This window comes from Macadamia integrifolia, unplaced genomic scaffold, assembly GCF_013358625.1.
Source record: "Macadamia integrifolia cultivar HAES 741 unplaced genomic scaffold, SCU_Mint_v3 scaffold1680, whole genome shotgun sequence".
Taxonomy (NCBI): domain Eukaryota; kingdom Viridiplantae; phylum Streptophyta; class Magnoliopsida; order Proteales; family Proteaceae; genus Macadamia; species Macadamia integrifolia.
The window spans coordinates 72,239-90,405 of record NW_024868306.1 but is presented as its reverse complement, the minus strand read 5'-3'; the positions used below and the strand labels follow the sequence as shown (position 1 = coordinate 90,405).

The 18,167-nt window shown below is 38.6% G+C and overlaps 1 protein-coding gene across 1 annotated transcript in view; it reads left to right on the top strand.

The window, feature by feature from the left end:
* LOC122064539 (probable acyl-activating enzyme 16, chloroplastic) overlaps nucleotides 1-18,167 on the top strand; it is a 63,181-nt gene that overhangs the window by 24,789 nt on the left and 20,225 nt on the right. The window contains exons 5-8 of the mRNA XM_042628259.1: nucleotides 2,513-2,730; nucleotides 6,483-6,601; nucleotides 9,243-9,392; nucleotides 9,627-9,694. Of these exons, the coding sequence (XP_042484193.1) occupies nucleotides 2,513-2,730; nucleotides 6,483-6,601; nucleotides 9,243-9,392; nucleotides 9,627-9,694 (555 nt within the window). The remainder of the gene's footprint in view (nucleotides 1-2,512; nucleotides 2,731-6,482; nucleotides 6,602-9,242; nucleotides 9,393-9,626; nucleotides 9,695-18,167) is intronic.

Below are 18,167 nucleotides of genomic sequence, written 5' to 3'. Positions count from 1 at the left end.
TTGACATAAATAAGTGTCGTGCAATGGACTAAGGTGACAACCTCCTAACTAAACCGCTTGGATGCTTACGACAACTATGGGGGGGGTGATTGTACCAAACTTTCGAGACACAAAACTCGCCAACAATCCTTTTTTTTTTTTTGGTAATTGATTATTGATTTGCTAGTTTTTTCCGTTATTTATTTATTTGTTATTATTATTTTTTTAAAGTAAGTGGATAAATAATTTTCTGACATAAAAAAACAAAAAAAATTAAAGAAGAGAGCCTATATTACTATGAAAGCTTATACCTTCAAATTTAATGAAGTTTCTAGTTTTGCATTTACCAAAGAGAGAAAATTAAATAAAGGCTTGAAGACACTTGATTTGCCCAATGCGTCAGCTGTGCCATTGTAACCTCAAATGGAGGCCCATAGAAAAGAATATTGTTGGCTCACTATGTGAAAGTAGCATTGGCCAAATAATGTAAAGCTAGGTGATACTAACTTAACCCTAGATAGGATCACAAAACTACCCAAATAGGTACAGGTTTCATTCCATATATCAGTATATGTATATTAACCCGACTGCAAGTAAACAATAAGTATAATAACCTAAATAACTCCAAATAACACCCAACACATGTACAAAATAACCCCAGCCAATTAAACACCGCAGCAGCCTGTAGATCCCAGCCGTAGGTCAAAACTAGGGCTTACAAATCAGAAAATAGGTTAGATCAGGAAACCTGGCAACACAAAGAGTTTAGGGCAGTGGTTACAATCAAATGCAGGGGATGATGAAGGGAACTGGCCTTCAAAATTTCATAACGAATTGATGGTCCAATTTGAAGATATATGACATCTTGATTTAGGGCACTGAGGCATGAAAGAGGAGATTTTTAATCTCTCTCAGACCTGGCCTTAAAACAGGCCAATACTTCAGTCGAGTGGGGTTCTCTATGGGGGGAATCTACCCTCCAAAGATGGTCTGGATCCAATGGATATTCTGGGAGATCTGATGCCCTCAAGGTTTCATCCAGAAAACCTCAAGAACAGGGAGCTGCAGGTGATGGGAGCCTCCTTCAATCAGCTAAGATAGCAGCAGCAGCAGCTTGAGATCACTTGTGGAAGAAATTGGTGTTGAACAGAAGACCAAACAAATCTCTCGGTCAGCCTCAATGATGAGAAACAAAACTCAAAACAGGGAGAAATTAGGTATCGAATGGAGAAGAGCATAGGAGAAGATTGGGGGAGGCTATCTCAACCAAGGGTCTCTCACTGATTCTCATTGCGCAAAGAAAAGTGATTTCTTCATGCATCAATCATGGGGAGGACCCAATAAGTCCCCTTGCTTTATAGCTACAACCTTCTAAAGCTGAAAATAGAAAGTAAAGAAAATAGAAACTACCTTGAAGGCTCTACAAGGAAAGGGAGGCTTGTCCCGTAAGCAATTACATTGTCTTTGAATAAAAAATAAAGACTTGCATAAAAAAGAAATACAACATCTAAAATAATAAAACGAAACAAATCAGCTTTGACTAAGCTTGGACCAAGGAATAACTTGGAGCCCAAGTCATCAAGAACAGTCCCATGATTCTGGTTTTGGGAGAACCAGTAACTCCCGAGTCCAACCCGCATGGGTTAGCCCAAAGGCCTACGGGTCTGGTCATTTAGGTGGTGTGTGGACCTGACCTCTAGGATTCCTACAGCTGTACTTCAAGCCTTGGAATCGATCTGCATCACCGGCATTGGGCCAACCGCTGGTTCTTTAGAGGGATTACATGCTTAATAAGTAACTAAAGAATCACTTACTTCAATTGTTCCTGTAAACTGTTCGAACAGATCCATAGCCACTCCAGTAAAATTAGTGCTTCATTTTAAGGAGTTTTTAACAGTTGTTAGACCTTCAAAACCTCAGAGATGTTGTGCACTAGTGGAAGGACCTGAATTTCTGATGTATTTCCTTTGGGAACACACTTGTCTTTGATGTTTGTTTCGTGCTTTATTAAACCGAACAAAGTTCAGAGGAGGAATTCTTCCATAGGATCCAGTCACTAATTGCAAAAGAGGCTTTATTCCTACACATTTTGTTATTGCTTGAAAAATATATCGTGTTCTTTATACAGAATTCATCAACTTTAAATACTTACAGTTTGGCTGATTTATTTATTTGTTCATTATGCATTTTGGATCCATGTGTTTTATGTTTACTCTATTTTTCAGTGTCTTTCCAAAAAGGTCCATGTCGTAGGGGTGAGGAATGCTTTGGGAACTTCCTCCAATTTTTTCTTTTCTTTTTATTTGTTCTTTCCCTTGTAACAATAAGGAGGACTTGATTAAAAAGAGAAAGTGAAAAAATGGGAGAGGGACAGATGAAATACTCTAAGAGACCCCACATACTGGGGCCAAAACTTTAGAGAGAACACCCAGCACCAGCAAAGTAATCATTTGCCTCAATGTAAAGTGTCAGCTTTTCTATATTTATTCTTAAAGAAATTGCTGAACATCCTGTGTTTTTCTTCTTGTTACAGTGTTGCACTTGTTGTGGACAATCCAAATTTCTTCAACAAGATTGCAGAAACGTTCATTTCCAAGGCAGCTATAAAATTTATCATCCTTCTTTGGGGTGAGAAATCAGGAATAGCTTCTGAAGTGACAGAAACCCGGGCAGTTTTTAGCTTCGAAGAAATCATAGAATTGGGGCGAGAAAGCTGTCAAAAGTTGATGGAAAAATCTCATAAAGAAGAAGGTATTGCTCAAGGAAAATTTGTTATTGGAAACTTGGGATAAAGTTTGCTCTCAATTATTTTCATATTTTTCTCATTGAGCCTCCTTATTGTGTCATAACTTATCTATGCTTCTTTTGTTCCTAATAGCATATATGTTAGGGTTGTCTAAAGCAAGAAAATCCAATGCTATGTTACATCTTACCTTTATATGTAGAGTTTTAATGGAAATTCCGAAAACCACCTTCAGTAGATTGTATGATGTCCACATCTAGAGGGGTAATGCAATATAAATGTGACCTGCTATCTATCCAACCTTAAGTGGGCTGCTAAAATAACTATAGAAGCATTAAAGTAAATATTTTAAGTTTATTTATTGGTACGAAGCCAGTACACTGATACATGAGGTGCTGTTGTCTTCTTTTGACCCTCCTCTTATGTTCTTGGATTGCAATAACCGAACTTAATTTTCTTCAGCACGTTTCACCTTTAAATTTTTTTCTTTAGTGCTGATGAAGTATCAGCCTGTGATGGATTTTTGTTTGTTGGAAGTTATATTTTAATTAGGAGTACAATAAAGAGTCAGATTGGGAAAATAAATAATGCTGGATAATTGTTCCCCTCTGCTTATACATGAAGAATACAGAATATAGGAGCTGAGAGAAATTTTATTTGTTGGTGGGTCCCCAGATTTTAAAAGTGGATTCCTTGAGGGATTTTCGTGAATTCTCAAATCTCTTTATAGGTTGTTTTGATATGGGAATCTATCCTTTCTGTGACGACCCAAGAATACGGCAAGTACCAGGCCTGCTTGGGAGATCGGTGAGGTGTCCCCACCAAAAATACAGCAAGTACCAGGGGGTCTGGGAGATCGGTGAGGGTCTGCAAACTTTAGTCCCACATCGCCTAGGGAGAGATTACTGGGCTAGTTAATAACCTCTAGCCTCCTTAACATGGCACAACGCGTTTTAAAGCCTTGAGGCCCATAGGCCAAAGTGGACAATATTGTGCAAGGTTAATGGGGCCGGGGCGTTACAAATGGTATCAGAGGCGAGACCTATCTGGGAGACCGGTGAGGTGTCCCCACCAAGAATACGGCAAATACCAGGGGGTTTGGGAGATTGGTGTGGGTCTACAAACTTTAGTCCCACATCGCCTAGGGAGAGATTATTGGGCTAGTTGATAACCTCTAGCCTCCTTAACATGGCACAACGCTTTATAAAGCCTTGAGGCCCATAGGCCAAAGAGAACAATATTGTGCAAGGTTAATGGGGTCGGGGCGTTACACTTTCTTTCTTCCTTCTCTTTTATATATAATTTTCAATGATAGTTTTTTGTGATTTACATATCTTTCTGGCCTAGTCAACGCATCAATTCATTTTCTTCCTAATCATTCCGATATCTAGTATTGATTTACGTTTAGGACACTTAATGGTCGCTTGGTTTCCAGAAAATTTTTATTTACTATATTACTGGATGTCTTCATTCCCAGCCCCATTCCCAAGTTTTTGATTTCTTGAGATCCTAAGATTTTGGGCATCAAGTGGATTAAACTCCTAGATTTCTATCGTTGCTTTAACCTTGCATCAAACAACAACAACAAACTTGGCCTGATCCCAACTTAATGTGGTCAGCTACATTGAACCTTAATGGGGTCGGCTTTTGAAGTGCTATGTGAATGACAAACAACAATCAAATTGTAGAAAAATTTTATAATACAGTGTCTTTAGAAGAATAGAAGGTGGCTATCCGGCTTTATGGGGGCACAATGTTGGGTGAGCTTGAACACAAAATTTTAGGTTCAAAAGCTGGCTTTAATGACCAGGGTTTTAAGTATCGGTGCGTACGTATCAGCCCCTACCAATACGATACACACCGATACGATACATGGAATTTTTAAAATCCTTTCGTATTGATATGTATCCTACGATATGCACCGATACACCACCGATACGTACTGATACTCTATGAAAAAAATAAAATCGAGTGAAATGTACGTTTCGATATGTATTGGTACGTATTGGTGTGTATCGGTACGGATCGGTTGATACATACCGATACGGTACGTATTGGTTGATACATACCGATACGGTATGATACGTACCGATACGGTGCGCTACAGTCATATAATGACCAAGTTGGGTCATTTTTCAGAAAAACACGATTTTTTGAGGGGTTTTTGTTCCAAAGTTGCTGCCAGTCATATTTTTCTTTGACTAAAGTGGAAATCAATGTTGGGAACAAGGATTTTACATTTATGGGACAACTACAAACCTTGAATTCTTACTACGATACCCTCAATTTAGCGTTTATGCATAATACATGGTATCAATAACTTTTTAAACACATTTTTTATGCAAAAGTGTATAAAAAAGTGTTTCGTATCCATTTATGTGCGTATCTTTAGCGTATCTTCGATACGATACTATATCCTCCGATACATATCTTAATTTTGGGCGACCGATACCGATACTTTAATCCTTGTTAATGACTACCATATTAATAGAGAGAAAGTCGGAAATTATTGCATTGGAACCTTCAGGATAGCTTTGGCAGGTGATGCAAAAGGGGAAAATTGACTTGAGGTAGTGGTTTGGACATATGTGACTTAAAGTTATTAGGGAATGAGAAAGTGATCTCTTGGAAGTATAGAAGGATATGGTTGTGGTAATAAAGAGTTTAGTTTCCTGCAAGGACCATATAGGAAGGCCTTTTTGTACAGCCCTAGTATCTGCAATGTGTTAGATCAAGTGGGGCCTGAATTTTTTGGCAGGTAGGTCCCACGTCTCGCTTCTCATGTTAGGTTTCAGCCCTAATGGAGTTGAACGCGTCATGAAACATGGTTAAACCTGTTAAGCACTTAAGCTTTTAGAAGATAGTTGGATGGCCGAAATAGAAGGAAATGCCAATACAATGGGGGTGAGTGAAAAGTTAATTTGGCTTTGAAATTTGCCAGGTGGTCAATCCAGAGTGTATCCTATTTATTCAATGGTTGGAGGTGCCATATCATCTATTCAATTGGAGAAAATGAGGTGGACCATCTAGGAAGGGCTTTCTATGTGGGTTTTACGAAGGATCTTTTGCCAATGGAAAAGTATATGTATTTTCACACTTCTGTCAAGAAGGTATAGTCCCAAATATTGTTGATTGGTTAAAAAAAGTTCTTGTAGGGCTGTAGGCAGACCAAAGAAAGATGCCTACAATGATGATGATGGTGATAATGAACATGTGTGGTAGAACCAGATTGATATGTGGGTACAACCACAAGATACATTTGGAGGTTCATCTTAATGGTCAAGGTAGAAAAAGAATCTCTTGTATTAACTCTAGAGTTTATGATTACGTTAGAGATGGTGGGTGCAGACCAAATGCTTCTTATTGATTCATTATAATGGTTCAACAACCAGAAACCTTGATACTTAAAAATTTTACTGGATTTTCTGTAGCAACTGGTGTCTCACACTCTCCTTAGCCACTAAGCCAACTTATAAATTTTGATTTTAGATGAAGTTATTAGTTCAGATACTTGATGATTGAGATCAATTAATTATTCTTGAATCGTGATTTCTATATTGAGTGGATGCCACTTACTCGATAGGTTCAGTTTCTCTTTAAGATGGTGCAAGCTTTGTTAACTGGACATGAGATTTCTCTCTCTCCATATGTGAACACATGTATAAACATAAAAGATTGATTCCGGATTTTATTCCCTGTAAATATTTTACTTGTTAATTGGTGAGTTTACTATTTTTCTGACTAACTTATCTATTTGTAGGTCGAAAGTACATTTGCGAAGCTATCAACTCCGATGATGTTGCAACACTTGTTTATACAAGTGGAACCACTGACAATCCAAAAGGAGTAATTCTTACACATAAAAATCTATTGCATCAGGTTTGGTTCTTGTCTTTCTCTATATTTTCCTCCTTGCAGATAATACTGGTGTTAAACGTTTGGTTTTTAGACTTCATTGCATATTAACAATTTCTATGTTAATTAAGTGATGAGCTGAAAATATTATGAAAATATTATTCCTCAGCAGTTTTCTCCCTTGACGAGTTCCCTTTTTTCTGAATAGCAAAGTGTAGAACTATTTTGTTGGGTCTGACTTCACTCTTTGTGCCTCTTTTTTGTTTTATTCATCTTCCTAGGCCGGAAATAGGGAGGAACTTTAAGTCCCCTGTCTCTGCCTTCTACTCCATGTTTCATATTGTAAATATTTGAAGAAAGAAAAAGAGAAGGAGAAAGAGAGAGAGGCGATAGATGTATAACCAGTTGGGAGTTACAACTCCCACTCCACTCATATATATAATAACCTAAAGGTTACAGGGGCAGAACTGGAATAACAGTCCAGAAAAATAAAAAGAAGACAAAACCACCCCTACTTATCTCGGTATTAGGTTTAGCACTAATACCGAGACTAGTAGGTCTCTATTTACACATATCTATTGATTTTCTTCTTATTATCATTTATTTCTTACCAAACTTCCTATGGGCGGAGCTAATTACTGCTTATTTATGGTATATTATGCTTCAAAATAATAGTTTGCATGTATCTTTAGTTTATCAATGTGTATCTTAAGTGTATCCTTGTGTATCTTTACTGTATCTTGCGTATCTTAGTATCTCTTAGACACGTCTCTTAATTCACTCTTCTGATATGCTAACCAATAGCGATACTTGACACCTTGTAAGGCTACACACTTAATGTCAGATTATATTATTTAGTAGATGATTAAGTATGTGTTTGTCATTATGTCAAGATCATAGTTGTCACGGTGTCTAGGCGATCCTAGGCATTGAAGGAGGGAAAGATCAAGGCAACACCAACAAGGCATCAAGGCATCTCCCAGGCTACAAACCTACACCTTGACAACTATGGTCAATATTCAAAACCATAGTTTTACAGCTTTCTTGTGTAAGTCATTGGTAAATGTCGATATTTGTACTGAATAGAGTTGGTGTGTTTAACCCACTTATTTGCTGAATTTATAAGCTGCTGAAAATCTTGGAAGGTTTGAAGTAAGAATTTGCAAATTGAGTAAGAAGTTCAGGATATTGCTGCATTTTTCAACTGGCCATTTTTCGATGGTCAAATGGGCATATTTTGTCCCAAAACTTCAGGGAAACCCTGATTAAGCATTTCTAAACATATTGGAATCTTTAAATTGTGCAAAATACACTTAAATGGTATTTTGGTTTTGCAACCTAGGTTGGTAGTGCACGTCGTACCCTGCTGTATACTTTCTCAAATATAGCCTATTCTGCACATAATTAAGTATTAGAACACACAAAATTCAATGAAAATAACTAAAATATGCATTAGGAATGAAGAAAAATTATTTAATATTACACAATGTGAAAGTGTTATAAGTACAAGTGTTACAAGTAGTCAAGTACATGTGTTCAACCACGGTTAAAACACCCCAATGAAACTGTTCCTCAAACTTTACGTTAGTACCACATAAAGTTCTGGGAAGGCTTGAAACCTTTGGGAAAGAAAGGATATACCTTAAGTTTGAATGTCACACAAATCTTGCTCAAACATAGTTGTCATGGCGTCGCCAATGCCGCGATTTGGCTTGCTGGAGGAAAAAGAAGTTCATGGCAGTGCTACGATTTACATGACTCACAAATGGTGGTCGCCATTGGCTGATAGGTGTCGCCATGGCACCGCCATGGACGCTAGGTCACGCCTGATTCACCAAGCGGTCGATTTTTTTGTAAAATGTAGGGTGATTTTGATAGGGCTATATTGATTTTTGATGATTTGATGTTGCTTAATGTTGATTTTATATGTTATAGGGTATATATTGTAGGCTTGTAGCATGCTAAATAACTTTAGAGAATAGGGGAAGTAAAAAAGGAGCATACTAAATAACTTTAGAAAATAAGGAAAATAAAAAATGACACATGGGCGATTTGACCGCCGTGGCAACACCATAATGGGCGATTCATCACCAAATCGATTAGCCACCCCTTGACCGCCTTGGATCGATTTGACGCCGTGACAACTATGTGCTCAAATACAGCAAATTGTCGTTGTAAATGTGTTTTAGTAGTCCCCAACTCTTTGTTCCACTAAGAAATGTAGGTGATTTGGCAAAAAATATGAAATCTGGAGTATTTTATAGTTTTCACCCTCTAACAGGTGAAAGCACTTGAAACAGTGGTTTTGTATGCACTGTTTTGTACTGAAACTGTGTCAAAACGGAAATTTCGGATAAAACCTTGCATTCCTGCTAAGTTGCACCCATTTCTGTTACGAACTTCGGCGAAACCAAAATAATGTGAATGATTGAAGAAAATATTTTTGTCCAACAGAGAAAGCTGGTATGTGCATTTCATTGTCCAATGTAGTTTATTATATAATGGTTGTAATGTCATTAATGACGGATGTTAAGTCCTTGAATGGATTTTCAAATGTTTGTACTTAAACCTTTTTTTTTCTTTTGGGTAATCAGTATCTTCTTCCTTTTGTTGAGCAAAACTTCTCAATTCTTGAGTTCAATTTTTCTTTTAATTGTTTGTGTAGATAGGGAACTTTTGGGACATGGTACCTGCTAAGCCTGGAAATAGGTTCTTAAGCATGCTTCCATCTTGGCATGCATATGAACGAGCTTCTGAGTACTTTATATTTACTTGTGGGGTTGAGCAAGTATACACAACTGTGCCAAACTTGAAGGTACTTTTCTTCAGATCATCAGTTTATTGTTTCTTTAGCAGTGTCTCTTCTCCCTACCTAAAAAACCTTTACTGTTGATGAAGTTGAATATTATCTTCATGGTTACGTATTTCAAGTTTCAAGCTCTTATTTTATTATTTCTGTAATTCTTGTTAAAGGAGATCAAGCTCCTGTAAGTTTTGGTTGCTCTTCCAATTTTTCCTTGCTTATCGTTGTGACATCCTTTCTTGATAGGAAGATTTGCGGAGTTATCAACCACATTACATTATATCCGTTCCTCTAGTATACGAGACACTTTACAGGTAAAATTCTATACATGGAACTAACTTTGATGGACCAAATGTTAGAAAGTGGAAACTACCTTTCCTTTCTGTTTCACATTGGTAATATTTCAATATGGAAGCGAGAATCTAGATAATTTTGTTAGGTTGTAGAAAAGTGTTCTGTCTTTACAATTAAGAAGATGACCCAAGATATCTGTGCAAGATGGTGGCAGTTTTTTTGGATTGTCTACGCTTGAAAAAAAATGCTAATGATAGTGAGATCGGAGATTTGGAGCCCTCCTTAATCTTCTTGAGAAATGGGAAGTATCTTGTTTGATCTGTTAAATAAGGGATTAAAAGTGGATTTACATTTGAAAGGTCAGCATTAAAAAGGTGTTTCAAGGGATTTTCTACTTTTATGCTGTTGAAAAGTCAAGCTGGAGAAGCTACATTGATTTATTAGGAATTCTTATGTTTGATCTAATTTCTTCCTCTTTTTCTTTTTTTTTTTACTATATATATATATATATATATACCGTGTGATGGTGTTCATGCAAGGAAAATTATTTTTTAGTGGCCTATCTTTTGATCCACTGCTGATTATATTGTGAATTTGTCACTAGCTCCAGGAGTCTGGTGTTAGTTTAATCTTTGTAAGCGAACTCCCTGCGTGTTTGTCAGATTCTATGGAATGTTCTTCCTTTGCTTTTTGTTGCTTTATTTGGAATGAAATGAATTATAGTATCCTTGACGATTAGAACAGGGATGAGGCCAGCTTGTGGAGAAAGCAGGAAGCCTCCATTTGGTGGACTGGAAAACAGAGCATTAAGGAATGCTGTTACCAGAACGACGCTGTATCTGCTCTTACAAGTTTTTATGACTGTTTCAGCAGTAATTTTTGAATTTACTCCAAATTTTTTTACTAGAAATATTGACTCTCTACAACAGCTAAGGTAGGATGTTGAAATCAATGCATAAGATACATAAACTGGTTTATGCATGTACACATTTACTTTTATATTTGTAATATAATAATAACATGTCTCTAGTCACTATCTAAAGTCTTACTTTTCTTTCTGTTAGAAATAAGGGGTAAAATTGTCATACCACAGGTGTTATGTTATGCTTTCTTATGTCATGTCTTGCCTTATGTTAAGATAAGTAGGGGAAGACTGATTTGTCATTGTATTGTTCATGCTTTATTATATAAGAGATACACTGCTCACAATAGGGTCTTCTATTCGAATAGTGAGCCCTTCTCTTCATCTTCTTCTTCTGTCTTCTTCCTTCAGTTTTTCTGCTAGTGTGAATGCTGTGTTTCAGGAAATAGCTAGAGAAGCAGATCAAAGTGAAGTAGAGCCCTTCTCTTCTCTTCATCTTCTTCTTTCTGTCTCTTCTTCTTCCTCCACTTTTCTGCTTGTGTGAATGTTGTGGTCTTATGCTTTGTTGTTGTGACAGTATCAAAGCATTAGATCCAGTAGTCAACATCTTCTTTCTTTCATTGATTTATTTATTTATTTTTCTGTTTTGCCATTATGTTTCCACAGCATTCTATGCTGTGGAATGCTGTGGTGTGTGCCTTTGAAACCTTAGTAATTACACTATGAAAACTAGGGTTTCCTACAGTATTGAAGATTGGTTTTGATGAAGTATTGTTACTGTCCTTTGACTGCTATTTTTCTTCCCTACACATTTTGGTTGTACTGAACAGTGATCTTCTTGTGATCTGATCTTCAGTATTCTTATTTGTGTGGGGCTTCTATCGGTAGATGAACATCTCTTGCTGGTTCTTGATCATCAAACCTTCATTTCGAGTTTTTTTGTTTTTTTTTTTGAGAAATCCTTGTTCAAGTAGGTTTTTCAAGAAGTCAACCATCGCTTGTTGGATCGGTGTGAGATTTTACAGAATCGTTCTCCACAATGAATGGAGTATATACCTAAATTTTCAACATGATCAGACAGTTGAAATATGTGAATGGAGAGGAACAATGAGATGTGACATGTGAGATGAGGTAGAAGAGGGAGAAGAGAGAGAATCGATGGATGTTGGAATAGTGTATTGTGAGAGATAACCTCACCTACACCAATATATCCTTTACTAATATATTTACAAGGTATTACACAAACCTCCCTAAGGAGGGAAATTACACATACGTCCCTAAGGAGGAAAAGGAAAAGGAAAATAAAACATAATGAGATAAATTGCAATACTGCCCTTAGACTAACATAACTGATATCTCTAACACTCCCCCTCAAGCCGGAGAATAAAATCATGCATTCCTAGCTTAGACAGTAGAGAACTGAATTGATGATGAATAAGACCCTTTGTGAAGATATCAGCCAGCTGATTTCCAGTCATCACAAAAGGTGTGCATATGTAACTGGTGTCAATCTTCTCCTTAATGAAGTGTCTGTCCACCTCTATGTGCTTCGTCCTGTTATGCTGCACAGGGTTGTGGGCTATACTTATGGCAGCCTTGTTGTCACAATAAAGCCTCATAGGTGCCTCAGTATCAATACCTAATTCTTGGACAAGCCTTCTCAACCAGAGAAGCTCACACACTCCATGAGCCATAGCTCTAAATCTGCCTCTGCACTAGACCGAGCCACCACAGATTACTTCTTGCTCCGCCATATAACTAGGTTTCCACCTACAAATGTGCAATAGCCTGATATAGATCTCCTATCAGAAACTGAACCAGCCCAATTTGCATCAGTGAAGCCTTTTATCCTCATGTGGTTATACTCATGGTTTTAAACATCGGTGCATATCGTTCCGTATCGGCCGATACGTATCGGTATCGGTAGGCATCGGCACGATACATACCGATATGCTACAGGGAATCTTGGGCCCTTTTGTGTATCGGCGTATCGGTAATACCGTATTGTGCCGTACCGATACGGTACCGATACGTACGATACTTTGTGATACGAACTTTTGAAAATATGAAAATTTTCGTATCGGTACGTATCGATTGTATCGTACAGTATCGAATCAATACGTACCGATATGGTACGATACGGCTACTTAAGTGTGAATGTGCCTTCTTTTGTTTGAAACAAACACTTCAAACTTTCACCAACAGTTTTCTATATTTGTCTTCTTTCTTCCCCTTTGATTCACACCCCTTTTTGGAGACTCAAATGGTAGATTGAAAGAAACATTGTGGAAGTGAATGGTTCAAAGAAGGAGAAAAACATAGTCCAAGAAGAACCTTAAACTTGAAAGTTGAAAATTTTGAATAGTAAGTTCTTGAATCTTTACTCACTTTTTTCATCACAGTGGCAATGGCAATGAGGAAAGAAAAAACTGTAAGAAACTCAAGCCTCATCATTTTGAACATTTTCAACTCAATATATTTGTCTATCAATACGATACCCTCTACTTAAGTATTTATGCATTCTAAATGTTATATATAGTTTTTTTTTTAACTTTTTTTTTTATGCAAAAGTGTATAAAAATGTGTTCTCTATCCATTTATGTGTGTATCTTTAGCGTATCTCTGATACGATACGATACCCTCCGATACGTATCTTAATTTTGACCGACCGATATGGCGACCGATACCGATACTTTAATCCTTGGTTATACTTGGCAAAAAGTAGTTTTTTCCCGGAGAGGACTTCAAATATCAAATGATGTGGTAAACCGCATCCAAGTGCCCACTCTTGGGAGCATGCATGAACTGACTCACCACCCCCACTGCATAAGTAATGTCTGGACGAGTCAAGGACAAATAAATAAGCTTCCCAACTAGCTTTTGATATTTCCTCGCATCAACAAGAGAAGGGCCATCATCTTCCCCCAGCTTATCATTCTGCTCAACAGGAGAACTTGCAGGCTTACAGTCCAACATTCCTCTTTCTTTCAAGAGGTCTAGAATAAACTTCCTTTGGCATATGTTTATGCCCTTCTTGGATCTAGACACTTCAATCCCCAAGAAATACTTTAAGGACCCTAGATCCTTAATCTCAAACTATTGGGCTAAGTAGTTCTTCAGATTGACTATCTTAGTTTTGTCATCTCCAGTTACCACAATGTCATCAACATAGACAATCAAAGTTGTGATGGTGTCATTACCATGCATAGTGAACAGAGTGTGGTCAGCCTGACTTTGGGGATAGCCATTCTTCAGGATGGCCTGTTGGAACCTTTCAAACCAGGCCTTCGGGGATTGTTTAAGACCATACAAAGCCTTCTTGAGAAGACACACCTTTCCTGTAGCTGAAGGGAACTTGAATCTAGGAGGAGTTTGCATATACACTTCCTCTTCTAAGTCACCATGTAGGAAGGCATTCTTCACATCTAATTGATACAATGGCCAATCCTTATTTGCTGCCAGAGATAAAAGAACCCTTATAGTGTTATGCTCAGCCACAGGAGCAAATGTCTCCTGATAGTCAATCCCATACACTTGGCTGTATCCTTTTGCCACCAGCCTTGCTTTGTACCTCTCAATAGTACCATCTGACCGGTACTTGATTGTGTAGACCTACTTGCATCCAACTGGAGTTCTCCCCCTTGGAAGGTCAACCAACTTTCAGGTACAATTTTTTTCAAGGGCCATCATTTCTCAGTCATAGCTTGCTTACACTTTGGGTCAAACATAGCTTCAGAAACATTCTTGGGAATAGAAGCAGATGAGGGAGCAATAGTAAATGCAACACCTGCGAGGGATAGAGAGTCATGGGAAACAAACTGGGCTATAGGATTAGTACAAACTTTCCCTTCCTAGTAGCAATAGGAAGATCTAACTTTGATGTGGAAGGAAGGATATTACCTGACTGAAGAGGGTGGATCTTAGGAGTTGGATTCAAAGAGGACTCTTGGCAGGTCTTCTTCCTCCTCCTTGTGTACACAATGGTCTCCTTATCATTACCTGAACCTGAACCACCTCTTAAATGATCACCAACATCAATAATATCCACCTCTTTATGTTTCCCAATGTCAAGCATAAAAGGAGAAATAGGCAATGGGAATAGAAAAGGGATCTTATCAGTACGCTTTTCACCTCCATTATGCTCCCCCTGAAAAGGATGCTGAGGAGAGGCAAAAAAAGTAGCAGACTCAAGGAAGGTGACATCTTTAGATAGAAGCCTTCGTCTGGAAGAAGGATGATAGCACTTGTATTCCTTTGTGGAGGAGTAACCAAGAAAGATACATTTAAGTGCCTTGTGGTCCAGTTCAGTCCAAGAAGACTTATTAACATGGACATAACAGATACACCCAAAGTGATTTAAATGCTTTGGGGTCCAGTTTAGTCCGAGAAGACTTATTAACATGGACATAACAGATACACCCAAACACTTTGGGTGGAAGAGAGAAAGAATAAGACTGAGGAGACAAGATGTCCAAGGGAGCTTTGGAGCCAAGGAGTGGTATTGGCATACGGTTGATCAAAAAAGCAGCAATAAGAAGAGCATCAGACAAAAAGTTTTAGGAACATGCATGCCAAAGAGAAGACTCCTACTGACCTCTAACAAATGGCGGTTTTTCCTCTTAGCTATCCCATTTTGTTGGGGTGTGTCAACACAAGCTAGCTGATGGATAATGCCATGGTCAGTAAAAAAGTCTTGAAGACCACTATACATATACTCCCCACTTTGTCAGAACTAACAATTTTAATTTTGGTGTCAAATTGTGTACATACTATATGATACAAATTTTTAAAGGCATCATACACATCACTCTTGTGCTTCATCAGAACAGTCCAAGTAGCATGGGAAAAATCATCAACAAAAGAAACAAAGTACCGAAAGCCAAGTAAAGAAGTAGTAGTAGAAGGGCCCCAAACATCAGAGTGCACAATATGAAAATGAACAATTGATCTATTACCATGACAAGGATAAGAGGAATGACAATGTTTGCCAAAAATACACGGTTCACAATGAAAGACATGGGAACTAGGAAAATAAGTAAATAGTTGAAGTAACTGTTTCCTTATAACAACAAAAGATGGATGCCCCAAACGTTGGTGCCACAGCATCACAGAATCCACAGAACTGCTATCAGTACGTCCACACACATAGGACTGAGTTGTAGCCAAAAAAGGTGATTAAGGTTCAAGTAGGTAGAGTCCTTTCTCCTCACGCCCACTGCCAATAATCCTCTTCGTCACCAAGTCCTGAAAGAGAAAATGAGAAGGAAAAAAAGTGACACAACAGTTTAAGGATTTTGTCAGATGGCTCACAGATAAGAGATTACGGGTAAAGTCAAGAACGTGAAGAACAGAATCAAGTGAAATGGAAGAAGTAACAGGAATGCTACCTTTACCAGAAATGGAGGAAAGGGAGCCATCGGCAACCCTGACCTTATCTCTACCGGAACAAATAGAGTATGTATCATAATAATGAGATGTACCAGTCATATGATCTGTAGCACCCGAATCAATAACTCAAGATGGAGCTATGGAAGGAGCAGATGAGGAAACCTACAAAGCAGAAGCTGAGGACTCTGGCACTGTAAGGGAAGAAGATGATGAGCCTCCCAGTTGAGACGTGACCTTGCGGAATGCTACAGTATCCTCCCTAGTAAGGGAACTGTGCTCTGGTTGTGGGATAGGAGCAGACCCTGTAGTAGCATGCTCAGTCTCAACACTGTGGGCTCTAGCTCCCCCACTACGGCCACCACGAGTAATACTAGAACTGCCACGAGGAGGTCGACTATGAAGAGCCCAACATCTATCTTTGGTGTGCCTAGACTTCCCACAATGATCACAATGTCTATCCTCTCCACGAGGTGGGCCTTGGCCTCGGCCACCACCACGCCAATCTTTCTGAGAGCTAGTAGTAAGAGCGGACCGCTCAAGAGGAGCATGTGCCATGGCCACCCGCCTGGTCTCCTCACTCTGCAAATAGCTACACACTTCATCAAGGGATAAAAGTGGAGACCGGCCCAATATCTGTATCCGGAACGGCTCATACTCCAGAAGAACCCTCTCCTTCCCAAGTGTCCGGTAAACCTTAGCTTCATCCTCAGGATTGGACAATTGGAGGTCTCTATAGTGATCATACTCCTCCTAGAGACTAATGACACTGTTGTAGTACTCAGAAATGGTTTTATCTCCTTGCTTCATGCCAATAACCTTCTGAAGTAATTGATAAACCTTGGCCGAATCACCCACACGGGCAAAGGTCTTAGTAACACTGTCCCAAATATCTTTGGCAGTTTCTTTCCTTATAAACCTTCTTCCAATTTCAAGTTTCATAAAGAAAATCAGTCATGTCATAACAGTGGAGTTTTCAGTCTCCCACTTTGGATATGTCGGGTCATTTGATTGAGGAGCCTTAATGGAATCTATAATATACCCTAGCTTTCCCCTACTCTGCAAGGAAAGCTTCACAGAATGGGCCCAATCCAAATAGTTGGTGGTGTCCAACTTCATAATAGAAATCTGAGTATGGGGGTTATCAAAAAACATTGGAGTAGGAGGGACACTACTCGATGCAGTGGCTGAAACATCACCAAAGAGGGCTCCAAGGTCACTATCTTTAGACATATTGCAGATAAAGGGTCACACACAAGGTGGGGAGTACAAACTCTACCAAAAAAAATTGCTTTCCCTGAACCAGAAAAAAAAATCCAGCCACCAATCTAAGCATACACTTCAAAGGAATTCACAATATTTACCTCCTTCAAGGTGTAGGATCATAACATAGGAGCTAAATACCCCTAAACATCATACCTCACAAGCAAATGGCAATCGGAAGCATCACAAACAATTTTTAGGAGTAAAAACACCAAAAAACAGGGCAGGCGGTACCCTATTTGGGCTGATAACTTTGAGTTGTGGTTGCCCAACTCAAGGAGGCTGGTAGCGAGACCAATAGGGCTGAAAGTACACCCTAGGGCGATCCAAATGGGTTTGGTTTCAACTCCAAAGCTGACTAGATGAGAGAGGAATGGAAAAAACAATCCAGGGCTGGCGGTAACTTTACCTAGGCCTGGTTTCGGTTCTTGCAACCTGCAAGTGTCCCTTCCTTCAAAGAAAAACTCCCATTGGTATCTCCATGGTCTCCTTGCATGCCTCCCTCAAGGTTTCTAATCTTCTTACATGAAAGTCCCTTTCTTTAGAACCCCTTTGTAACCTAGGGTTCCAAAGAGAAGAGCAGAAGGAAGAAGACAAGTAGCTCGACTCTCAAACCAGCCTTACAATAAGGAGCTCTGATACCAAGTTGAAATATGTGAATGGAGAGGAACAATAAGATGTGAGATGAGGAAGAAGATGGAGAAGTAGAAGAGGGAGAAGAGAGAGAATCGATGGATGTTGGAATAGTGTATTGTGAGAGATAACCTCACCTACACCAATGTATCCTTTACTAATACATTTACAAGGTATTACACAAACCTCCCTAAGGAGGGAAATTACACATACCTCCCTGAGGAAAAGGAAAATAAAACATAATGAGATAAATTACAATACTGCTCTTAGACTAACATAACTGATATCTCTAACACAGACAGGTTTTACTCTGTTGTGATTTTTTTTTTTTTGGGGGGGGGGGGGGGGGG